A 27317-nucleotide genomic window follows, 5' to 3' on the forward strand; every position below is an offset into this window, starting at 1 on the left:
CCCTAGAACCATCTAGTATTTATCTTTTTAAATCAAAGATCTATTCAACAATCATTCTTTTTTCTATGATTTATTTATTTATTTTTCTATAATATTTCTTCTATTTACAATTTCTAAGTTGAACTACTAGTAGAAAAGTGTTGCACTGTCTGTGTCGACTGTTGATTCTAACCCGAATATTATTCATTTATATCAGGGATGGGCAACTTGGATGGTGGTGGGGGCCACATAATGTATGTACTGGCCACCAGGGGGCCGCAGATTCACTTGGAACACACACACACACACACACACGCACGCACGCACGCACGCACGCACGCACGCACGCACGCACGCACGCACGCACGCACGCACGCACGCACGCACGCACGCACACACACACACACACACACACACACACACACACACACACACACACATACACACACACATTCCATGTATTGTATGTAATTATTAACAAATATACTAAGTCTAACATCTTCATTGACGATTTGCAATCTTTCCGGGAATATCCTCTAATAAGCTCACTAAACAAATATCAGTTCAAAGAAATGTTATTTAATGTTTACAGGTGGCATTTCTGTATTGAACAGGTTATTTAACGTCACAGCAGTCATAACAACAGCCCGTGTTTCTTGTGGGTGTTTCCCCGGGAAACAAACACAATACACACAAACGTGTCACAGATTATTATTTGGCTGCAGAACAAAATCATGTTTTTTTAAATTAATTACGTTGTTTATAAACCTAAAAATAATATATTATAAATATAATCTGAGGGCCGCAAAAAGAGGAGGTGGGGGCCGCCATTTGCCCATCCCTGATTTATATAGAGCCTCTGTGTAGAGTGGGGCACATTCTCTATGCGGACCAGAAAAGCGGGAGATCCCAATGCTCAGCAGGTTCATAATCTGGAGTACTGGGCAGGAAACAGATGGCGTTGGTGGTGGAGGTGGGGGCTGGCAGGCTCACACATAGACTCAGTGCCGGGCCAGAGGATATTACGGCAAGCCTGGACACACTCATCCTCTGTCCCCTGCCTCCCCGGGGATTAATAAGCCCATCATGGGCTGCTGCCTATATGGGGAGCACCAGAAGGGATGTGACATTTACGGGGCTGATGGTGTAACTGGTTATCCATTTGTCTTATAATGTCTGACTTGGACTCTGTAATGTTTGTGAAACATGTTATTGTTGCATATGTTATGAGGCTCTGTCTTGTAATGAAGGACAGAAGAGGAGAGTCGGGAAGGTTTTCTGTTTGTATATCGGTAAACCACTCAGCAGTATTACCAGGAACTACTGGCACTATTTTCATGCAACTTGATTCACTTGGTTGAAGCATGCTCCAAGGAAGAACCCATAACATTTTGGAACTCAACCGAATTACAGTCAGGATACACAAATAATGTTTTAATTTAATTAACATTGCAATGTTGGGCATGTGTGCTGCATTCATGTGGCATGGGTTTCAGATTGAGTTTACGTCTCAAGTCAATAGAACTACTCAAGAACAGTTATAATAATTTAAATACAAACCATCTCCTTTGTAGACTAAACTCGGAAAATGGGCCTAAGATCGGCATCAAACCAAGGAGAATCCCCCCCTATCTGGTTTAATCCTTTACCCTGCCCTCCACTGAAGGACATTTTACCCGCCACTGACTGAAATGTCTTTCCAACAAAGGCGGTAGCATGCTGTGTTGCTGCTGCTTCTCTGCCAGTATCGACTCTGTCTGGAGATGTATTGGTGTTGGTGACATTTCTTGTATTCTCGCATCACCTCTGGTGCGGCCGAGGGCTCCGTCTAACCTTTGAGGCGCCAAGTGGTAGCCCAGTGGAAGAGCAGCAGCCAGCTCACCTGACCTTTGAGTGCTTTCATAGTACCCCCCCCCCCCACACACACACACACACACACACACACACACACACACACACACACACACACACACACACACACACACACACACACACACACACACACACACACACACACACACACACACACACACACACACACACACACACACATACACACACACACACACACACACACACACACACACACACACACACACACACACACGCGCACACACACACACACACACACACACACACACACACACACACACACACACACACACACACACACACACACACACACACACACACACACACACACACACACACACACACGCACACTCCCCTCCTGACTCCGGCCAACTCTCAGTCTGCTGGCTCCTCTAAACCCTGCTGTCTAGTGAGTGCTGACAGGCTGTATCTGCTGCTGTCCTCGGCTCCCCAGAGAGGAAACCTGTCTCTGGCTATGGGCTGCCAGACAAGGATGGCAAAGGAGAGCAGACAGTGAAGATAGATAGTTACACTGCAGATAAGCCAGGGACTCCTCTCAGTGGGGCTCCACACCCTATCACTGTTGCTCAGTGTGTGGGTGTATGTGTGAGAGAGCGAGTTACAATATGTCGCAAAACAAACACCTCTATTATAACTCAAATCTGAATCTTCTCTATGTATTGTCAGTGTAGAAAGTGTTCCATGCGCTTGTGTGGTCTGAGCGTTTGTTGTTGAAATGTAAGAGGCTTAGATGAAGGTGACCTCCAATCATAGTTGTCATTCAGTGAGAGTAGTGAAATACAAATCCACAGTAATGATCAAAGGCATTCTGCCTGCTGCATTAGCGTTCTTCTTTCTGGTAATAACAGCTAAAACCCCTTTCAGATCAAAAACTGATGATGTGAAATGAGCGCCATTAGGCTCTGATTGAGTGCTTACAATCATTTTTGATTGTCTTGAAAAAAGGAAATTTTCCAACCATACTCCACTTCACATCAATAACAACTTGGTCTACTGTAAATGTTATTCAAATCATTTCGAGTAAAATGTTCTGATTCTCTCATATATCACTCTCATTGTCTTTTCCTTACAGTTCATACACCAAAGTCATCCATAACTGCTTCACTTCCTGATCTGTGTATGAATGTACACACAGTTGTTTATGCAGAGGCTGGGGATTATAGAGGATGCCTCCTCTGAAAGGTGCCTTAATCCTGCTCCCAGGCTGCAGATTAGCGGCCTCTTCTTTTTGAAGATTTTACTCAATATCAGCTCCTTCCTCCGGCATGTAAACACTGATTACACAAACATTACTTTAGACCCCCCCCCCCCCCCCCCGAAAAATACACAGATATCAAAGACATTTCATGTGTGTATCATCTCTCGGGGCAGCACGGAGGAGCCTGCTGCTGCCATATCAGTGCTTCATAGCCCACCAGCACGTAGTCTCTTCCTGACAGATGGCCCGAGGAGATGTGAAATCTGAGCAGAGGCCGAGAGAGGTGGGATGTCCATTGTGGCATTATGGTTTGTCTCGTGTTATCTCCCTGTCATGACCCGGGCGAGTCATGCCTGGCCGCAGATACGGGTGCGCCGCAGATTGAGATATAAAAGCAGAAAGAGGGGTGGGAACAACACGGCGAGGGAGGGATGAGTGACTGACAGATTGAAAGAAGCTGCTAAAGAAAATGTTTTTCAACTCCTCTCTCCAGCTGCAGGGTGCGTACGTGTGCACTCGCCTGCCTGCCTGCCTATCTGCCTCCTCTGCAGGGCAGCGAGGTGTGTGAGGGGCTGATGACAGATGGTCGTCATCTGATCTGTCAGTGCGTCTTCTTCTCCACCTCTCTCATCCTCTCATGGAGGCCTGTTTCTCTCTTGGATCTTGTTCTTATGATATAGGGTCATAGAGAATCACAGATGATAGGTGTGACCTGTCCACTGTCTCAGTTCTCCTACAATCAATCAGCCACTCTTTCAGTTTGACATTCTCCCTCTCTTTCTCTCACTCAGTCAGTATCTGCGCCAGATTCATCTCGACCTTGACTGTGTCTGCCTTCAGCAATTGTTTGGTGTGTAGTTTTTGGTCTCTAATTTAAAGCTATGCATTTTTCAGTAGAAGCCATTATTGAGAAATCCTGTCAAAACAGGACTTATTTTGCAGTTTGACCTTGATTCAGTGGAAGCTATCTGTCCCCGAGCGTTGAGTTAATCACTGTGTGTATCCTCGCAGTGAAGAGAATGCTTCCTTATCGTGACAGACAGTGGAAATGTCAGCGATTGTGTGGAGGGTGAAGACTCCCAACTAGGGCCCAAATATATCAGGGATCAATGACAAAACCGTCTCCTAATCACTCTCCTGTTGTGCAGCATCACATAGCATTTCTGATCCGTCAGCAATCTGTGGTGCGGTCCCAGTGGACGCCCTCCATCCCCCATCTCCACAAATGCAGAGGAAATACTGTATACGCACACGCTATGAATGCAGAGAGGGAGGAAGGCGCAGTGCTCAGTTCCTGTCTCTCTGCACGTATTAGGGCTGACAGAGCAGAAGGTAGGAGCAGAAAGGTATGTTTGTGCTCGTCTTATCTTGGAGAGGATGGCAGTGTTTGACAGGCGGCACGGTGTACTACCTCTGAAAGCCTCCTCAGTGACACTTGTTCTTATATCTGTGTCTGGGTCTGTTATTGTCGGCGAGGGCCAGCGACCAGCCTTGAATCTAGATATGCCCAACTGACAACTCTAATTGGAGCACGCATGCAAATACTGTCCTTGTTTATTCTTAAAGATGATTACATCCTCAAGCAGCCAGCTGTGAAATAGAAAATGTTACGCTCCAAGGCCAAGCCGTCTGTCTTCGGATAATTTCAAAGGACATCCCTGTTTATTACAGTACCAGCTTTTCACCAATTTACAGCCAGCCCTACTTATCCACAATCAACACCACAGGGATTGTACAAGCATTTTTTCAAACAACATCATGATTTCAAGAGGCACACTGTGCAGAGCAGTTTTTAATGGATTGATAGTTTGCCTGTTTTTCTTTCCCCCTTGAAGATGAAATGAAGCCTCTGCTCTGTACTTGATTTATAAAAGCGCTACTGTCCAAATGAATTTGAAATGGAATGTCAGGGTTGCCTTGGAGACACACTGAGGGGGAAGCCGCTCATTGTAACTCACCTGGGCTGTCGTTGGGAAGGCCGCCTCTGCGTTTTAAGAAATGAAATAGTCATTTTGTCGTGGGTTGCGGTGAAGTGGGTGAATAATAAAGTGAAATGGTAAAAATGTCTCATGGCCATTGATTTGTCAAGGCCTATGAATTGACTGAATAAAGGACTGTAGCTGAACGTCATTGGTAATTATTGAAAGGCCATCAATACGTCTTTTCTCCAACAGCTTCTTTGTAAGAGCAATGAAATGCTACACTGATGCAAAATAATCAAAGTTTGATATTTCTCATTTAGTTTTTTCTTTCGTTTTCTGTGTCCTTCTCCTGGTCTAAAGTGGGCTGTGTTGTGAGGGGGGTTAAAAGGATTTTTAATAACATTTAGTAACATTTCAATCAGAATCTGATAGAGGCTTTTTGGTTGTTTGGTTACTGTTGGCTAGGACCGCATCCTTTTGTCAGTAGTGATTACCCTGAAGGGCACACAAAAGGTCTGCACACTTTAAAGCTCCAAATAGATAATTACATGTATCTATTTTCAAAGCAATGTTTTGAGCTACAAGAAGGGGATGTGTTCCTCCTCTTGCCCTGCAGTCCTGCACTTCAGTATCTTTGCCTGGCTGTGCCACACATGGTGCCTCTTCTGGTCCCTCTTTAGATGTTCTCATCCATGTTTCTACTTCCAACCATCCAGTTCACAAAGAGAATACATTTACATATATATATATATATATATATATATATATATATTGATATATATATATATATATATATATAGACTACATTCTCACAGTATACAGTTTAAAATGTTAATATATTTAAAGTGTTCAAAAGTGTTCAAAGTGCAGTTTGAGTCTATATATATATATATAGACTACATTCTCACATTTGACATCCTCAAAACACATAAGATTTTGCAATCATTAGTTATCAAAATAGTCAATATTTCTGTCTATCCACTAATGTATAATAAATAGACTAAATCTTTGCCGCTCTACTGTAACTCATATCTGATTAAGCCACACCCACACAGTTCCTTTGAAATATTAAACTCTTTATTAATAATACCTGAGGGAAGTTTTTTTTCCTACGTTTTTTTTCTTCAAAGTTTTCTTATAAACAAAAACATAAGATCCAAAGACAAGTTTTCAGGGGCTTTAAATGATACGGCTGTGTTGTGATTGGTCAACCACTTAGAGATGTGTCCAGAATGTTCCGTCCCCTAGCATATCATATACTGTAGTGTTGTCATTATGGTATGGAAGTAAACGAAGGTGAGTGTGTGGGAGAGAAACTCCCTCTGGAGGGAACTTTGGGAGTTTAGACATTGCAGACCATTTACATGCACAAAAACCTATACAGCACACTACAGGCTACACTAAAGATCTTTTAAAACGTGATGACTAAAGAACATCATTTGTAGTTAAATAGCCAAAATGTGCAAACATATGGTTATTTAGAAAGTGAAACACATATACTGTATGTGGGGTACACTTGTCCAAAGTGCTGATGAAGGAGCTCTGCATAATGAGTCCCATAGCTCTTTCTTTAATCAGACTATTGTTCGTTCTTATTTCTGTTCTTCAGCTCACTATTCTCTCAGGCTTTTCTGCCAGCAACACTAATTATGAGGAAATGCAAGTTCAGCTGTTTATATACATCTGTCCTACACTTCTGCTATAGCCTATTGATGTTCCAGATGTCAGGATGTTGTTGTTGCGCGGTCTTCATGTGTGCTACTGTCTCACTGTTCTCTAATTAACTATCGAGGCGCTCCACACGTTGGCTTTAGCTCCGTCTGTCATTGTGTAGACCGCTCCGGTCAATACAATTCTAATAATACAGCAATGAATCTTCTTCATTGTTTCACTGAAAGAGAATGTTCCGACTCTTGCTTTCTTTCACTAACGGACTTTCTTTTTCCTATTCAATTGTTCCATCTCTCGAAAACCCATCTCTTCCTCTCATTCTTCTCTCTCATGTGTGTCTTTGACTCGATTAGCACAAACCATTGTTCCTTGTTATCTTCTCACTTTGCTTTATCTGGAGCAGCCTGGTGGACCGTTGTATTACAGTGTGTCATGCTTGTTCAACTCTGTATCTGTAGCCAGTCAGCCTACTGATCCCAGCCACTGAGCCCTGACCTTCTTTATACCCTCTTTTATCTCCTCTTCCTACCTTTTTTTAGTGTTCATCTGTCCTTGCATGAAGTTTGGGGGAGAGATAACTGCATCTGTGGTGTGTGCAGGCTCATGGCTGAAGAGCCCTTGGCTGACAGCTGTGATGCCATGACTCAGAGAACAGGCCAGCAGCTCAGGCCTCTTCTTGTGTCTGATTCATCCACTGAGCAGGGCGGCAGCGGCCATCAAGGATCTGTGTGTGTAAGCTTGAATGAAATGAATAGCTTTTCTAAAAATACCTGATCGCAGATTAAATCCATTTTAGTAGAAGCTGGTGTGAATGAAATTAGTTTCAATAGGTCCTTTGTTACGATTCAAGGAAATATTGTTTCCTTAATATCGCTAGAAAATATAAAACCAGAGCATTCCCTTCCCTTTCACTGTGTGTTTCTTTCACAAACTCTATCTTGTTTGCCTTGAGGAAATATATCTTTTTCAAAACTTCTTGCAAAAGCCACCTTAAGTTCTAGTAACATAGCAACCAGTGCTTAGTTTAATTTCTAATGATTGAAAAACACTAGCGATTTGAGAAAATGACAAGTGTTAGAAATACGAATCTAATAGGATATACATAGTATAATAAGTGCTATTACTAAAACTCTTAATATGAAAATAGTGGTAAACGATACAGAGGCCTTCGCCACATACTCTACACCTTTAATATCTCCTCTGTTATATCAAGTCTCCTGTTTTCAATTCTTCTTGATTATTTTCTTTGGACAAATATGGAGATATATTTCCGCCCCTCTGTTGGCAGTGGTGGTAGTCAGTGGTGGTAGTCAGTAAAGCACTTTATCCACCGCCTCACAGACTGTCTGTTGATAAATGGAGTGTAGTTGCCCTTGTCTGACCTTAAACCCACCATCGATTTGTCTTCCTTTTGTATTCCACTATTTTAAGCCAGAGCTGTTTGTAAAGGAAGGCTCATGGTTATAAACCCTATGGCTATGAGGACAGAACAATCTTCTAATTGATATAATCAAGTTTATACAATAGAATGCTGCAGGAATTATTAACACCAATGTTGCACTTCTGGATCAATCATCTCAAATGTCGTTTTCTTTGTTAAATTGCCTGAAATAAACTATTTGGTTAACTTGAGCTTAATAGATTTTCACGATCTGTTCTGCAACCAAACATTTGTCGGTAAATACCCTACTTGTGAATATTGAAGCTTTTACTTGTCTTAAAAACAGTAAAAGAAATCCCATTTGCTTTTTGTTAAGGGAACCAATGCCATGCTAACTTCCAGGGTACACTATAGGAAACACAGACATGTGTGCTGGATATTAATAAAGCTTGTTAACATGTTAGAGGCCAACAATCATCTAATTAGTTGGTACATGAGATAGTGGTACCCATGGACATTGCACACAACACTGTAGCTATGTGGCATCTCAGTCAACATGCCAGATTCAATAAGGACTGATGCATTGTTGGCTACGCTCCATTTGTAGTCATCTGTTATACCACAGCAGCAGTTGCAAATATTACAGCCTTATTAGATGCAATACAATTGAGCTGTGGATGTGTCTGCTGTCATATGGAAGAGGCTTGGATCTGGATGTTCCTCTTGTATTTAACATGTGGGATTGGGCCGAAGCCTGAGGCCAGATGAAATCTGAGGGTTCATTCATATCCCGTAATTACAACAGTAATGGCTTATCAGTAAGGACCAAGTGTCAAATTGTCAGGTGCCTGAGGGCTATTTTGCATTTTGAGCATTTTGTGAACACTTTTTGTAAGTGTGTATGTTAAAGACTTTACCTGTGGGAATAACCCTAATTTCATAGTGTTTGAAAATGAACGCTGTTTGACTCGCAAGACAATGAATCCAGGAGTTGGTGCCTTGGCTGTTTAGCAGGGACAGATTGGGCCATAAAACAGCTTTACCAATGCTCCAACAGAAATGTATTAGCCATGCTAATGACATGGTTCTAAGGGTATCGCTGGGTCAGCAGATGCCCTCGGACTTTCCCTCCTTTCCACGTAATCTTCCCACTCTCCCCATCTGCTCTGCCTGCCTGCCTTCCCTCCCTCCTCCCTCCTTATCTCTAACTCATTCCCCTTGGCCACTCGGTCTATATTCAGGCCCCGATCCTTTGTTCCTGTCCATTCATCATAGTTGCTTCATTGGTTCTTTGCATTGAGCTTTGTATTTGACCTTTTGACCTGCCTGTAAGATATTTCATCAATAACTCATTGAACAGATCTTGCTTCCCTCTCAGTCTACGTTTGGGGGTCATTCCAATTTATATGCATAATCAGCCATGACCGTTAGATAGATTGCCATGGAATATGTTGGAGTCGATTTCCCTCAGAATTTCAATAACTTTGGTTTATCACTAGATGTTTCCAGAAGCATTGTAATTTGATCAGCTTTGACCAAAACTGTGTGCTTTTTGTTTAGTGTTTATGACAAAATGTTAGCATGCTTAGACACTAACTAAATCTGTTTTCCATTTAAATGGCAAGCGAAGTTGGTAATTTTCCATCTGTTGCATTGTTACCCAAATGATATAACGTGGTAAGTAACACTGTAACACAATTTGCATCGTTGTATCTATTTGGCGGCTGTGGCTCAGTGGATAGTGAGTGCTGGACTTTGAATCCGGGGATAGCAAGTTCAAGTCCCACTGCTCATGTCGTTGTGTCCCTGGGCAAGACACTTCACCCCAAATTGCTCCTGTGGGGATTGTCCACAGTATTGAATGTATGTAAGTCGCTTTGGATAAAAGCGTCTAACAAATGACATGTAATGTAATAAGATGTATTTGTGTGGTTTTCTCCAAAGAATATGATCCATATTCGCTCTGTGCTGGATAATCAATCCTGACATGTTGTACTGCGTTTCTTCTTGTTGGTTTGATACCTGGTTTCACAATGGCCGTGCTGGAGGAAAGAAAGAGAGATACCGGTGCATTAATGCTTATTTATATAAGGAGAAAAAACACGCTAAAAACACTTTTTTCATCTAGAGGTGAAAGACTGGCTAGCATTGTCATGTTAGCATGCTGATGTTAGTGTTTATCTACAAGTACCTCTAAAAAGCTACAATGGTTGCACATTCTTAGTTTTGTTTAGTTTTTTTAAAGAAATATTCAATTTCAATCATTGTGTTGCACTAAAACGTTTTGTTATTCAAAATGTTAAGACCACAATGAGTTGCACTAGATTGCTTTACTTAAACACTAAACAGGCCACTTGAAAGTGAATGATATAAGTTGGATATTAAATAAAATAAACAAAAGCCTTTATATTGTATTTCAAATGAACGGCTCCTTCTTAAACATTGTACAATGTCAGTAAACAAGCTGTTCGTGCAGCTTTGTTTATAGTCTTTACTTTCTCAGTGACTTACTGCACATTGTGACTCAGACTAAGAAACTGCAATCCTTTGACTCAAAGTAGCTTTTCTACATAAAGTGATACAACATGAAATGTCTTTAAGAGTCTATAAACCGATCTCAAGTGTCCTTCTACATCCCAGCTGCAATCATTTGAGATGTAAAAGCTTTCTATGAAGCGACAGAGAAACAGTTCCAATAAACACAAGGATCTTATCATTCTTATATGTTCCCTCTTCTGTCCTTCTGACTGTGTGGGAGGACATTATTCTTCTCTTAATTAGCTACGAGATAGCACAGTAACTTGCATGTGGTTGATTATGTTAACCATTTCAATCTCTAAAACTGATCAGGGAATGAAATGTATAATCTTCATAACTGAATAATTCTGCTAAATTAGAAAAGAACAGAACTGATTATCATGTTGATATCTGTAATTTACATGGAAAAAGGATAAATGTCACAAATAATTTTCTTTCCATGAATCAGGGTCAGGACAGTTGCACTAAAACAAAACAATGGAGCTGTAGGTGAACTAATAACTAATAATTAGCTTCACCTGCCTGGAGCCAAGTGACACAGAGCCTGAATCCCCAGTGTGATTAAGGTCTCTGCTCTTGACTCAGCAGCCTGCATGGCATGGGTAATGCATAAAGCTGCCCCTGATTACCCTCCTGGAGAGGTGTAGGCAGCGAACCCGTATTTAGAAGCAACCCTTTGGCTGCACCGAGCAAAACAATACAAACGCCTGACAAGTTTTATTCCTGTGGGAAATGAAAAGAGGCTTTGTGTGAAGTTTGAGGGATTTTTGTTGTTGTTTTGCTATGATTTGTAGAGGGTGGTTGTTATGAGGAATGAGAGTGGGTGCAGCACTTGGCATAGGTGAAAGGATTTATTTTTTGTTGTGTAGGAGGCTCAGAAAGGATGTCCCTGCAGTCCGGGGCTGATTGCAGTCAGGGAACGAAGGGCGGCTGCTAACTGACAGCCATCAATTTGCATCAGGAAGCTGATCGCTCTGCGCTCCAGAGTGCCGTGTCAATTAGCAGCAGCGCAGGCTCGGAAGAGAGGAAAGCCTCATTCCTCTGCTGCAGCCGTCTGGAGATTGGCTTCAGATTGCTGCAGGCTCTGAATCTGTTCAGCCAACTCTCTCTCTGACTGGCTCCATCACCCAGCACAGCAGGCAGGTGGACAAGAGGAAGATTTCATCCATATCAATACCTTGTCTTCAAAGCAAACAGTGTGGAAACATGATAAAATAGGCGGAGTAGTGTGTGAATTTTTCACCACGGTTTTAAATAACCGACGGAATCAGGCTTACAAAGGACCCCTGTGATGAAAATACATATGTGGTTGTGTTTCCTGTACATTCCTCTAGGCTGTACACTTCAATGCTACTGTAACCGTGATCACTCCTCAGTGGAGCTCCGAGAAGGACTTTGAAGCCGCCCTGTACCCACTCCACCTACTGACTTTTTAAATAAGGTTTCCTTTGAAGCTGTAGATGGAAGTTAGAGGTGCTCCAGCCACCTCAAGAAAGCTTTATTAAAGATGGAAATTGCAATTCGTTTTTTGTATTATTAGTGGGGACAGAACAATTGATGATTATTATTATTATTAGCTTTTTTAGATTCTTAAGTATTCACAATTTAAACTTTTTTTATTCAAAATTACCTATAAATTGCCTCTGATTACCGACATTTAAACACCAAGTCAAAGTATTATCAAGTATTATTGTTTAATTTGTTGATGAATCTCACAATAGCTAACTTTAACTTGTTATTGAAGTTACTGAAAGGCCTAAAATACTTAAAAAGTGTAGATTTTTGCAATTGCGAATGAAAATAATGAAGTTCCACTTGGTCTTAGGGTTTGCCTTTGTCTAATTATAATGTTTGCAATCACTTGATATAACCTATTTCCTGAAATGACCACCCCTGTTTGCTTAATCGAGAACTGATTTGAAATGTAATCGCCACCCCATGTTTCAGAAGTGAATTGTGAGTTGCCAAAAGATTCACACCCCTCAGTGATCATTTCATGGAAATAATTATGAATGAATAATTTATAAGAGTTATGAGTATAACCATTGGCAAATAATAGCTCAGAGAGGGAAAAATATGAGCCGTTCAGATAATTATGTTGGAAGGTCATTTGCATTTGTGGGAACACATCAGCCACAGCTGGTATGGTAATAAGCTAATATGCCGGCCGTTATATAAATTCTATAATGGGTGGAGAGTGCATGTGTGGGCTAATCTCCAGATGGCTGTTTGACATTCAGCATGACACAGATACAGAGAGGGGAAGAGGGCACAGAGGAGCGCACTGCTCTTATCACCCTCCTTGAATGAAAAGTGATGTTATTTCTTTTTGCTTAAATTACTGTTCAACTTTGGCTGCCCTCCAAACATGATGAATAAAGTTTGAGTTTTGCAAACATCATTGTCTCCCTCTGGGATTAACTTGCACTTCAGAGAAAGACGGCAATGTATTGTCTTATTCTCAAAATGCGATCCAAACTGAGTTGGAAAGCAGGTTTTCAGCACCGTACAGAATTTGCTGCAGCTCAGGTCAGCACAGTGGCAGTATCAGAACAACTGCTTTGTTTGCTAAAAGAACATTTGAGCTTATAGTAGTGGAACAAAGGATGAAGTGGTTGATGGAACCTGAAATTGAACTTAAAATGGATTGGCTGAGGAAGCAGCGCCACATTATACAGAGGCTGAATCCATTAATACACTCAACATACACTATTGAAATGATATCCTAAAGAAATGCATGACCTTTTACTTTTGTGATTTATTTAGCTTGTATTAAATTAGATCTGCTCGCTTTGATGTGAAAGATACTGCAGGGACAGAGGGATTATTATTCTGTGTGGCAGATTTAAGAGACTGAAACGCTGTAATGAAGTTATATGGGGTTTAATGACAGAAGGTGACATGCTTTAGATTGTAAAGCCCACTAAGTCTGATTTGTGATATTGAACTATATAAATAATTTGATATAGTTGTTTACACATTTAAAAAGCCATGTGTGATTGCCTTTTGGTTTTCTTATTGGCAGTGATGGGGAGTATGGGCTTTTTTGTCTTTGTATCTAGTTGGCTTTATAAGAAATGCATTTCTTATAATTTGTTATATTAATTCTCAAATATAATCTTTTTAACAATTCCTTTTTTACTTTTCCCACCATATCTTCCCATAAAGGGAAGATGGTGTTATTGAAAGACACACTTTTCTGTCTGTGCACAAAGTCTGAACAATTATATCTTTTGCAAATGTGTTCCATCATTGTTATGGAATAGTAACATTCTAATAAAACAAAAGTAATTAATTTAAATGAATCCTTAGGTCATTCAAAATAGATCCAACAGACCACTAATAAACATTAGGAAACATGAATCCAACACCATCAGTGTCATCTTGATTTGCCCTTCTTAAGAATCCCTCAGTGGTTACCCAGATGATATGCAGCGCAGTGTATTGCGGAGTAATGTGCTGACAGGCAGGCACGCAGATCTCTCCCCTGCCTGTGACCCCACTAATCCTATCAGAAGCAGCCCTAATCATTCCTCCCCTGAGACTCTACACATGGCAACACAGTGGAAATGATACGTTTGAACATGTGAATTCAGTTTCGCCACAAGCCACCTGGAGCCGATTTGAAAACTGCTGAAGAGTCAGGGAGAGATTTACAAGTTTGATCTTTTAGGAGTATGCAGGGAAAAGTAGTCAAAGGACGAGCGTCAATTCCTCCAGATTTCCAAGCACCATTTTATCTGTGGGCCAGCCTGGAATGAGCCCAGATGTCTCCTCATAGAGAGCCTCTCTGTCTCCCTCTGAGCCGCCTCGCACTCTTCATTCTGTGTGGAAAATGGGACGGGGGCAGGTTATTTCTGTCACACTCCGTCTCTAGAGCTGTCTCTAGGATGTTTCTCCACCAAAGGCCACATTTTTCAACCGCATTCTCGCCTCACTCTGCAACTCTCACAGCACTCATTAGTATGTTGTTATGTAGTGTGATTATCCGATTTAGCTTCGCAGGACTGAGCTAATTATCTTTTTCCTCCTCCATTAATCTGCCAATTATTTTCTCGGTTAATGTCTGGTCTATGAAATGTCAGAAAATACTGAACATTTGAATGCCTTTTAAACCCAAAGATATTCAGTTTAGTATAATATATAGAAAGAAATGCAGGAAAGCTACACATTTAAAAGGGTGAAATTCGCTTTTGCATTACTTTAAAGATTAACAGATGATTGTAAGAGTTGAAAATATGAACCAAGTGGCTCTGGCTAGTACTCTACATACAAAAGTACAGATTTGCAGAGCTCTGCATCTGCGAGCAGCCTCCAGCACGGCAGCGTCCATCAGCAGCGTCGCCCCCTCCCTTTCTCCCCGATAGAGCAGAAACCCTCACCTAATCAGAATCAGAATGCCTTTATCAGTCCCACAGAGGGAACAATTACGTAGTTACAACATAAAAACAGCCACAGATATGTGCATAAGTTACATGCATTAAAAAGTACTAAGTCATGATATAATAAAAAATATAATACAAAAAATTAAAAAGTTACATAATTTTCAAAATACGCATCCTGTGACAGTTCTTAGGATTTAGCAGCCAGGTGTATATAGCACAGTCATTAACGGCATGTATATATATATATATTGCACATATAGCACATATTGCACATAGTGGGTTGGTATTTAACAGCAAGGGGTGTTATAGTCTGTGTTGTGGTGTGTGTGTGTGTGTGTGTGTGTGTGGGGGGGGGTGGTCTACTAGGGGCTGTGCTGGTTGTAAAGTCTGACCGCTGCAGGAAGGAAGGACCTGCGGTATCTCTCCGTGAGACAGCGGGGGTGCAGTAGCCTGTCGCTGAAGGAGATGCACAGTGAGGACAGGGCGTCCTGGAGGGGGTGGGACACATTGTCCAGCAGGGAGGACAGCTTGGCTACCATTCTCCTGTCTCCCACCACCTCCACAGTGTTCAGAGGACTCCCCAGAACAGAGCTGGCCTTCCTTACCAGTCTGTTCAGTGTCTTCCTGTCAGCAGCCGAGATGCTGCTGCCCCAGCAGGCCACACCATAGAAAATGGCTATTTCGCTCCTGTTGGTGCTTTGGGCGTTGCAGCACAAAGCAAGTGAAGCACTTCACACAAACTACCTGTTTTCATTCTAACCCTATTCTCTGCATTAAAGGCAGCTCTATGCTGGGCTGTGTCTGAGAATGAATTCACCAAATCAGAGCAGCTGCTGTGTAAAAATGTGCTCAACTGAAGTGTATTTAGTACCGTCTCCTTGCGACGTGCTAAATTAAACAAGTGGCAGAGCTTTGGTAAATGGCAATGCATAATAAATTACATGCATCAAAACTCTTGATCCCCCATTTGGATTATAAACAAGGCCACTGTGCACAAATATCCCTTCCTCCTTCTCCATTATCATTCCTCAGACCTACTCGGCTCATTTTGTATGCACTTTCCACCCAACTGCGATTAAAAAAATATATAATTAAAAGAGGAGAAAAACAAAGGGCTGAGGCTGCTTGCTTCCCGACAGCAACCCAACGTGCCAGGAATGGAAACGGCTGACCTTGAGAACACATCCTCTGGGTGCCAAAGTGCTAAAAACAAAACACCAGCTTCCAGCCAAAGGGCCGATTATTTTAGAGGAAAGGTGTTGTGGCAAGCGTGAGATATGAAACTGAGTCAGAGGGGGAACTTTTATTGAACACATATGCACACAAATATATCCAGAATACCTACTTTGACTACCCAGGATGTTTTTTGGCTTGTTTCTGACACTCAGTGTGGGTCAGGCCCCCTGCTACTGCCACCCTGCAATCTGAGGTTCAGCCACCGACTGAGATCCGATCACTGAAGCCTTTCAACACAGAGTGACCCGGCTTAATGTGAGCTGGGGCGCAGGGTTAAAAGGAGAGTTGGCTTTTAGTGAGCAGAGTGGCTACAAGGAGACTCTGCTTTTCCTCTCTAGTCTAGCTCCATGCAATCCACTTAAACAAGCATTACGTTTTCTAAGGAAAGAAACCATAGCTTTCTGTTTTCTCTGCATTTCCCCACTCTAATTGCAAAGTCAGATCCATTAACTGTAACATCAATAGATTATAATTAGGCATCCACATGAGAGGCAGATGATATGATGGGATAGAACAATCATTATTATTCCTGTGAGGAGACTGGATTGTTGCTTTGGTTAGCATTAATACAGCAGTACTTAAGAGACATTCTACCTCCGGTATTGATGTTATGTCAGTGCTGGATGATTTATAGAAATCAAGATTGGCGGAAAATAATCGAATCCCCCTGGGTACGGTAGTGCCGACTGAAGTCAACAACAACCTGCTGTTATTACTGCAAAGAGTGGAACGAAAGCTTTACATACTGTACACAATATGTTAACTCTCATCTAGTAATACGCACATGACTGTTACTGCAGTATTTACATTAGCAGGTCTGGATGTACAGATGGTTAAACATATGTTCCGTGATGAAAGTGTCCTGCTGTGTATATTTAGAATGTAAAAAAACTGTTCGTAATATCGGCTGCAGAAAACAGACTGTACACAAAATGAAAATGTTTACTGGCTCAGATGGAGCAAATGACGAATGAATGGTATCAGATTGCTAAACTCTTCCCATGTTGATGAATTGTATAATGATTATGATAAAATGTATAAGTATTTATGTGTTGATGCTTAGCTGTAATGCTTTTTCTCAATGTATACAGGTAGACAGAAATGCTACATGTCATGCATCAACACTGCTATATATTTCCACTGCAATCAGTGTGCTTTGTGTTGAATGCTAACATCAGCATCCTAAAATGCTAACATTGAGAATTTAAATATCTCACTGAATAGCGGGTATTATTTTCAAGGCCATCTCCATCATTAGCCTGAAAATATTTGCTAATTAACATTATTCAACAATTAGAGCTAGGATAGTTTTGCAGCTATTTGGTCATAAACCAAAGAGTTTGACTAAACACAATCTTGATCACCCTAAGGGGAGCAACAAGGTACGTTTTCACATAAATGTAGCCCTATTTCCAGGAAATCAACTAAATAACTGTCGTAGTGGAGTTAAATAAACAGTAAGTTGAGCTAATTCTCTAAGGTGCCATTCAACCGACAGAAAGGCCACAACAAGATGATTATTAAAGCAGCACCTGTCAAGCTTGAGATGAAAAAACATATGGAAAACACTTAGATTATAGTGTGTTACATAGCGCTATTGTGTTTTAATTTATTATAAGACAATACAACCATTTTTCCCCCCTCAGCCAAGCGTAAAACAAAAACGCCATTAGCCCTGTGTTTTTTTTTATGCACCCGTAGAAAACGAAGGTGAATGAACCACACAGAGCTGTATGAAAATGTATTGTTAGGTTTCATCTCCTAGGCACCATGGATATCTGTGCAAAATGTTATTAGAACTAACCAACAGGTTGGTGGATTAACCCATTGAAGGAATTGTTTTGTGTTCTAAATTGCACCTGTCATAGCCATAGACATATTCTTATAGAAAAAATTGTTTAAATGTTTTTTTAGCAGTAAAATTGATTGCAGCAATAGATTGTAACGCTTGATGGATCATGTCATTATAAAAAGGAAATCATCGATCTGCTTTCTGCAATTAATTATCCCAATTTAGTGGCTCATGAAGTCAACTCCTTGTCAAAATGTGCTTCTAATGATGTAGGCAGTTAGCTGGTAATCTATCCATCAAATATTCCAATTTAGAGCAGCTTCCAGCGGCTGCAGAGTGTAGTACAAATGATGCCATTTACTTCTTGGTAATGATATATATCCTCTGTTGAGCAAGAATTAAAAAGTACTATTATCACACTGTGGCTCAAGTCCAGACAATCCCCCTCTCTAATGTGTCATTAGCCTAATGAGACTGACATGTTTTCACTGTGTGGCCACGGTGATGTTATCCTTATTAATTGAGCTTTAACAGCGTGATCCATCTACTGTATATCAGATGAGTCAGCCCTGCGTGGGCTATCAGCAACCGTATCATTAAGAGATCATGACGCTTGCACTTGAATGGCGGCAAGCCTTCAACATTTTAACCAGGATTATTTCACGCCCTGTTGTTGTTGTACAAGGCTCGCTGTCAGCAGAAGACAGGCTGCAGTGTCGACACAGCAGCCGACAGCGGACAACAGCGAAGTTTAAGAACAGACGGGAACCATCTTCTTCCTCTTCGACAGAGAAAAGGCAGGAGCTATCGCTCTCTGATGTCAAAGCAATCGGTGTCATTACTCTAAAATACAATATTGAATGTTAAAGTGCACATTATCTCTTTGTGACTTGAATTAAATGAGGGTGACACTTAACAACTTCACTTAGCATAATGACTAATTACAAGCAGTGTTTGTTGGGATGTGACAGTGTTCTACGCCCTGGCAATAATAGCAGAATAGACTGGTGCCATTAATACAGTCGCTGCAGATAACCTTCAGTCCCTGCAGAGGACTCACACAATTAGTTTCTGTGCTCCGTTGCCTTATCAGCTCACTGACAAGCCTCCCCTTTCCATTTTTCTTTCATTACACAATTAAATGATTTAGTTGTGTTAACTTGAAAGAGAACAGATTTTTTGCGTCCACCCTTCTCGGGAACAAAAGGAATGAATGTGCAATGATGCATTAGTCTAATGAGATGGTTGGATATTTACAGCATCGTTTAGCATAGGCCGGCACTTGGCTTCCCAGCTTTGAAACACCCACATCTGCCGTTCGTGGAGAATTCTCATTTTGGATGGGAGGGTCCATTCCTGCAAAATGTTCAGATGACTTCTTCACTTTATTTAAGCTCATTACAGCTGAAATTCAAACAGCTTCGTATGTGCGCTCGAGCGTGTGTGTTTAAAATGTGTGCAGTTTGTTACCTGGAGCGATTCAGCGGCCATGACATGATGTCCATCACAAAACGGATTAGCAACAGTCTTCCTCTCTGGCTCAAAGATCCAAACCTGGGCAGTCACAGCCACCTGGTTTAGAGATAAACTGTGTATGCACCAATTGAGAAATTCTGAGATTATAACATTGCTTACTGTATATGGCGATAGCCAATGCCTTCGACAATGTTTTACCTGTTGCTATGTTATTTAGTCATATTTTTGTGCCAGGGAAACAAAAAATCGTCATTATAAATAAAAACAGATATTTTTTATATTCATTTATAGTGCACATTTAAGAACAAACTTTAATAAAGCCTTTTTCCCTAAAAATTACTGCTTCATATGCTATATAGTGCTATAAAACTACTTAGTGAGGAAAATGTTTCAGTACTGCCATTGTGATTTCAAACATAAAAAGGGCCATCTTTCTCTTTTGTCTCTTTCATACGGAATACATTGATCTTTCTCCGAGACACGTCCGACATCGTCTTTCCCTTTTATTTGCACACAAACCACACATTGGCACAGTTGTGTCAAAGCAGTGCCTTTTTCTCCCTGTATCACGCTTACTACGGTGAGCAAAACCGATGTGACACAGAAGAGAAACAGCATCCGCTCCCATTTGGTGAAGGTCAACTTATTTTTGATCGGCCCATAGCAGTCAAAAAGGTGTATAATATATAATATATATAAAAACAGAGCAAGCCCTTCTCCCATTGGTCATCAAAGCCTCAGGCGAATACAAGGCCGGCTCCTTATTGGTCAGTTTTGATAACACGCCAACTGTCAGTCACTCAGCAGTAGCCAATCAGGTTACAGTACAGTACTTGTGGAACTTTCTGTATATACATTTTGCATCCCCCAAAAAACTGCGTGACAGGAAGCAGGAATAGATTTTTTCCGACTAACAATCCATTATTAGAATACAACGTCACATTCAGTGACTTACATCCAATCTCCAACAGAGGGTTATGTCTACCTGACTGTTCCTTCAGGGCTTTTGAGTGAGATTATTCTACTGAGTTGTTCTGTGACTGGCGTTTGCAGATGAGAGATTGCTGGCACGGAATATCAAGTGCTGATTTACTGTATAATAGATTCAGTGCTGACGCCTCCTGCTGCTCCGCCACCTGTTCTGTCAGCCCAGAGTCTTGTCGCAACGCTCAGATCCATGGCTCGTTTACCAGCACACACAACCCCTATCCCCCAGAAAGACTTCCAGAACCGCCTGAATACATGGCACAAGCCGCTGTACTCTACACCACCAATGATCAGATGAAATACACTTGGATAAGATAGGACAGTGGTTCTGGAGGTGTGTCCATCCCGTCGCAATGTCTTCCTGTTTCCTCCCCTGCTTGTGTGACGGTGATGAAGTGCCTCGGTGGAGCTTTTTTGGCTCCTCAGTGAAAAATGAAGCCATTAGCTGCAGAGGGAGGGGGCCGGTTCTGGGAAGCGGAGGCTCTTGGGCACATAAAGGCCCTCCTCTCTTCCTGCGTGTTCTATCGGCCTTAACAGTACCATCCATCTTAATCAGAGTACAGTCTATGCTGCACTCGTACCAGACAACTGTTTTTTTTATTCTCTTAAATAACAACCTCATCCTTTCAATCAGTAAACCAGTCAGAAACAGAAAGGATGTGCAAGTCAAAAACTAAGACTGCATTTAGTGTTTCTACAAAAAGTCATGGGGAAGAGAGTACTGTGAACATGTTCATTAATAGTTATCACTATGAAAGGGTTCTCCATTGGTTAGTGTTCGAGTTATACATTTTACAGAAGGAATTTGAAATAACTCTTTGCATCAATCCACAGAAAATACTGTGAACATTTTATTTTTTCTATGTTTTTATGAATGAAATGCTCTTTAAATAAGGCAATGAATGATGAATAAAAACCATTTTAAAACTCAGAATTCAGAATACAGTATAGATAGGAAAGTTTGCCGGTGATTAAGTTCTACTGAAGTTGAGATTTCTGGAGCATAAGAAATAATATATTTTGAAGAAAAGACCTTCAAAGATATTTGCAAGACACAGAAGGTGAATAGGGTCTCGAGTTGATAACTCAAACCAGGACAATTGTTTTATGTTGCAATAAATTAAATTCATTGTTAAAATATGTAAATAACACATTATCTAATTAGGTGAATTTAGGATAAATCTAATGTGGCAAATGGACAAAGTTAGCAGTTAACTAAATATGTAAAAGCATAGTTTTCTTTTCACTAGCCTGAAGGAAAACATGTTCTGTACATACTGTAGCCCAAACTCCTAACATTGACCAGTGCATGAACATAACTGTGTTTTCCTGTAGAGTGTCCCCTTAAAGACTTAAATCAATGCTCTCCACATCCTTCCCTCACCCGTTTTGTTGCTTAAAGCGTGTGTGTGTCCTTAAGCGTTTAGTTTGTTCCACTCTTATTCTCCCTTGGCTCTCGTGATGCATGTTTGGTACATGACCTTGGTTTGCAGCTTCAATTTGGTCCAGGAGACAGGAGTTTTAAAAGCGGAATGTAACTCTCACTCTCTCCCCTAACCTGCCTCCAGGCACTTCTGTGCTGTTGACTCATGCAGCAGAAGTTACTGCCAGCGCTGTCTCCCACAATGCATCATGACATGTACGTCTGTGTGCATTTGTGTACTCCATGTTGGCGTGTGTGAGTGTTTGCAAAGGGTACCACTGCTCAATTCAGCCAGAAACTCTGCAGCCTGTCCAGACATATTAACATCTCCACTCATCTTTCAGCGTTTGTGGCTTACTGTTCATTCAAATATGCTGTTTTGGGTCAGCATGTGTTGGAAAACATCAGATGGCAGCTTTGTGGCTGACAAACCAGGGTTCAGGGGCCATAACGGGGCCCAACACAGTCGTTCACCCTGCAGAATAATATTTTCATTTTGTATTGCTAAATGTATGCCTTGTGAATAAGAATGACTCACACAAAACCACAATTAACAACAGGGAACATAATTCAGTAATAAATGGAAAAAACCTCCCAAATGAGTGTTCTTGGTATGAATGGATGTAAAATCATTAGCATAATATGAAACGGCCAATATCCATAAAGCTACCTAGCGTTCTTCTGACAAATCTCTCCATCATTTGTCTCCACAGAGTTCAGCGATCATGTACGATGCGGCGAGGGTGCCATCTCCTAAGGATGGTGCAAACGGGATGGCCCAGCCGGTGCTGCCCGGAGCGGGAGCTGCTGCAGGAGCAGGAGGGCCGACGCCCACCGCAGCCCTACAGGCTAAAAGTGAGGAGGGTCAGCCAGGTACAGAGGAGGAAGAGGAGGAAGAGGAGGAGCCCAAAGCTGAGCCCGTACTAGTGAAAAAGCCACACAGAGAGATTCTGGACCATGAGAGGAAAAGGAGGGTGGAGCTCAAATGTATGGAGCTCCAGGAGATGATGGAGGAGCAGGGGTATGTACAACCATTGACGATTATAATTTGGGCCTCATGCAATTAGAAAGCATTTTTAAAAAGGGCCCTATTATGCTTTTGGGGTTTTCCCTTTCCTGTAGTGTGTTTTATATAATTTTTTGTGCATGTAAATGGTCTGCAAAAGCTAAAATCCCAAAGTTCCCCCCAGAGGGAGTTCCTCTCCCACACACTCTGCCCCGCAACGCCTCGATTAGACTTCTTTGTTTACTTCATAGGAAGAAAAGAGCCTAGAGAGAATAATCACCTAACTCTGCAGGCTTTACAGAGTTTTGTAAGATGCGCACATTTGAAACTCTCTGGTTTTGTATTCAGTTGTGGCAGGCAGCTGTTTTCAGACTGTAACAATTCACTGTACACTACCTGCTCAGTAGCTCACAACAGAAAGCCACATTTAGAGACTATCCAGGGAACATAGTGGACCATATTGCAACGAAAGACAGATCTTTCCCTCTTGAGCAAGCACCAAAACCAGAGGGAAAATTGACACAACTCTAAATAAATGACAATGAAGTAAAGGCTTGCGCGATATGAGAAATATAATGCCTCTAGACTTGATCAGTGTACATTTGATCAAAAGATTGATTTAAATTAAGAAAATAAAAACATTTTGTTTAATTTGTTGGCATATGAATCGTTCAGTTGAGTAGTTTATATGAATATAATCTTAATCTGACAGCAGGGTCTTTACGCAGGTCAGTGTCCAGGGGATAACCCTTTCACATTAGCATCTGTATAATCTTCTCTCATCTATCCCCTACACTCCCGTACGCTGAACAGACTTTGTCAAATAATTTCTTCATTACTTCAGTCACAGTACGCCACTGATGACACCGTGTTGGCAGCTGTATTATTGTTCTAACTGTTTAAAGTCCTCTAATAGAATTACTGACACTGATATGTCTGTTACAATTTCATGGAGTGACTTGAAAGACTTCATTTAAATGTAGTGACATTTTAGTGAATGATTATAGCCCACAAATGGAGCAGAACAGGTAGTCTTATACAGCTACTTAGGGCCATTGATTATGCTAATCTCATGAATGTTCAGCTGCTCATGGACAGTTGGCATTCATTCAGATGAAACAAGCGGTTCAGAGATTTTAATAAATCCAGACTCAAAGAAAAAATGTATATGTATTGTCGGATAAGAATATGAAATATTCATGAGTCAAGCACAATTCATGTTGAGCACAAAAAGCGGTTGAGCAAGCACTCCAGTTGCACCGAGTATAATATGCCAAGTGACATTACTGTTTGAAGTGAAACAGCAGTTGTTTATCTTTTTCTTACAATTGGGTTATTGAGGAGCTGGTGTGAGCAATGAAAGCTTTCCCCTTGCAGTAGAGCTCTTGCCATTGACAGGTATATATATACCTGCTGGCTGCTGAGTTCACAAGCTGCACATAAACATTACATTCAAAATATGTTAGCTGCCAAAGTCATTTTAACTGAGAAGAAAAAAACAACAACAAACCCCTGCAGAGAAATGTAGTAAACACAAGGGGCTGCGCTTTTGTTAGGAACGGGTGCGCAGCAGCTGGGTATCTTTGATTTACCATTTTTAGCAGCATGATATTTAAATAGGAAGGGATCAGGTTGAATGCATTTTGAGTAGTTGTGATAGCTGGCATACAGTATAAACTATAATGTCCCTTTTGATTCCCTTTGAAATCCTCCCTGTGTAATGCTTGTATGATGTTAATGTTGTTTTGGGAAGAATAACATGAAATACAAACAAATAAAACTAATGTGCAGGGAAGCTGTGATCCTGGATGTAACTGTCCTAGAATAAGAAGCAGTCACATATTATCTGAAGGACTCTACATGGATCTTTCTGGCAGAGACCGGGGTGCTTCCTGCTTGGCCAGCTGCCCCATTCAGCATAATTGGCAATGTTCACAATCAGCAAGCCTCTGAAGGAGCGAGTACTTGTCACTGTTCTCGCGGCTCCTCCTTACTGGTTGGGCACCTGTGGAGGAGCAGGCAGGTGCTGATGAGCCTAAAAAAGAAGAGATGGTGTGTTAGGATTTTACACTTACCTCACGACAACAGTCACTGAAGGAAAAATGTTCAAGACACTGCTTAAAAAAATAATAACTCAATTACTTAACAAAACTTTTTTTTTGACAAAATAGAAGGGACAGTTTCCTATGCTGGGCCCCCTATCTGGACTACACTCTAGAACAGTCAGGAGGAACTGATATAACACATTTACTTAAGTTAATGTTAACATTGACAACATAAAAGCTTGGGAGTTGTTAAAGTTCAAAATAATTTATGACTAAAAACTCTTAAATGTCAACCGTTTTACTTTCATATATTTATATATATTATTTTATAAACACCCCTGATTAAGTTAAGCTAAAATGTGTGGACATGAAATCTACTAAAACAGAATAAGGTATAACTAAATATGATAAACTATCAACAACAGACTGTGTAGACTACACTGTACACACACACACACACACACACGCGCGCACACACACACACACACACACACACACACACACACACACACACACACACACACACAATTTATTTATACATAAGCAAGCAACATAAACAAGATGGTTAATGTCTCTAAGGCACATTACTCATCCTTTATGTTGCTGCAAACACTTTAACTTTATATTAATGTCCTCCTCCTCAAGTAATGGTTCTTATTGAGGTTGCCATAGAGACGGATAGGGGAGAACACAGACCAATCCAGCTTAGTCTGCTTCATTAGCATGATGTCCGTCCTCCAGTACAAAGTTAGGAAGAGATTGGTGTGTTTGTGGTGAATAATCCACAACCTCCAACAAACTCCTGCCGGAACCACCACAGCTCGCAGGCAGACTGCAGGCAACTGAGACTGTAATTAATGACAAACTGTGATTCTCTGTCAGCACAGAGAATATTCATTTTCACACTGATGCCTCGTCACAGTTTATTAACATCACTCAAAAACAGATTGCAAAAAGTCAGATTGTATAGAAGTTGATGAGTAAATGAGTTTAACTCCGACCTGTGGAACTTTGCTGTCATTCCCTCTTTCTCCCCATTTCCAATCAATCTGTATTTTATCTATAAGAACGGCCTCCATTTTTCAAAACAACAGTTTTTTCCCCCCCCCTCTCTTTTCCGCAGCTGATTCATTGTTTTAGAGAAGGGGTGCCCAATACGTAGATCGCAAAGGTAGTGTGGGTAGATCGCATTGAATTGTAAAAAAAAATGGCATTTTCCACTTGATTGACGTACAGGTAAGCCAGTCTGAGATCTCATCTTTTCTAACACGCAGTTCACCACGCATGGACTGCAAATCACCAACGAGATAATTACCTATTTAGCCAATTTATACAATTCTACTAAAGAAATGGTATCAAATGTATTGTGCCATACGGGTTCATGCAGTTATGAGGGGGCCTCACTTCCTCATCTGAAGAGCAAATGCGCGCCCCCCTCCCCCCGCTCGCGACACAGATTGGGCAGGGGCGGCCCTAGATCATTTGGGCTTGGTCATTTTTAAATTAGCTGAAAAAGTGTGGGCACCCCTGTTTTAGAGTATGCAAATGCATTACATCAATGCTCATGTGGGGGGTAGAGATGGATTATCCTTCCCTATTCTTCCTTTAATTTTGCCACCCATCCCTCCTATATTAAGCGTGATGCTTGTCAGGCAGTGAGGCGTGTTAAAACTGCAGGGTGGAGCTACAGATGGATCTGACTGAAAGGGAATTGCTGGACACAAAAAAAAGGAGGGGGTGTGCTTCGGCCATCTGTCAGGGTCCACTCATCTCCTGGCTTTGAGTGGTTTCTCATGGTTTGAGACGATGTAACAGAGTCAGGACGTGGAATGGAGCAGTGTAGAGGCAGGCAGCAGCTTGGCTAATGATGGCCGAACACAGTGAGAGCAGACAGCTCTACTCAGCGCACGAGCTCGCTGGCAGTCAGTCGCATTTCAAGGGCGCCGGCCACTCAGCTGAGCGCTGAAGCCCTGCTCACACTCAAGTCATCTCGTTAAACTATAATAAAAGGAAAATCTCATTTGCCAGCTTGGCTCAGCACAGCTACAGTTGCCTCTCCAATTTCTAATGTTCCTCTTTAAATGAGTGTGAGTGCATGTGTGCAGGATTAAGGGATAGAGCAGAGGGATGAAACATAGGGATGGGGACGGAGAGCCATGCCAAGCATTAGACACAATTAAAATGGTGGCTGGGGGTCGGTTTTCATTATTTATGGATATAAGCCACTAAGCTCAGACTTTACGTCACCTCTGATCCCCCCATCCTGATTGAGTGAAGGATTAGGCTGGGGGGCAGGTTGGATCCCTGCCTCCTCCTCTAACCCTGCCAGCATGGCAGACTCTTCCCTCCTCCCTTTACTATCACCCCACCAATCCAACCATGCCC

At 41.5% G+C, this 27317-nt stretch overlaps 1 protein-coding gene across 2 annotated transcripts in view; it reads left to right on the forward strand.

Moving 5' to 3' along the window:
* Positions 1-27317, forward strand: part of srrm3 (serine/arginine repetitive matrix 3) — a 91056-nt gene that overhangs the window by 28227 nt on the left and 35512 nt on the right. Inside the window, exon 2 of one of the 2 annotated variants that reach the window (XM_079647565.1) lies at positions 22595-22902. In XM_079647565.1, coding sequence (XP_079503691.1) covers positions 22607-22902 — 296 coding nt within the window. In that variant the 5' untranslated portion in view covers positions 22595-22606. Of the gene's footprint in view, positions 1-22594; positions 22903-24901; positions 24908-27317 lie in introns of those variants that run through there. The other variant, XM_079647566.1, reaches the window with a different exon arrangement.

This window comes from Notothenia rossii, assembly GCF_949606895.1.
Source record: "Notothenia rossii genome assembly, chromosome: 9".
Classification (NCBI taxonomy): domain Eukaryota; kingdom Metazoa; phylum Chordata; class Actinopteri; order Perciformes; family Nototheniidae; genus Notothenia; species Notothenia rossii.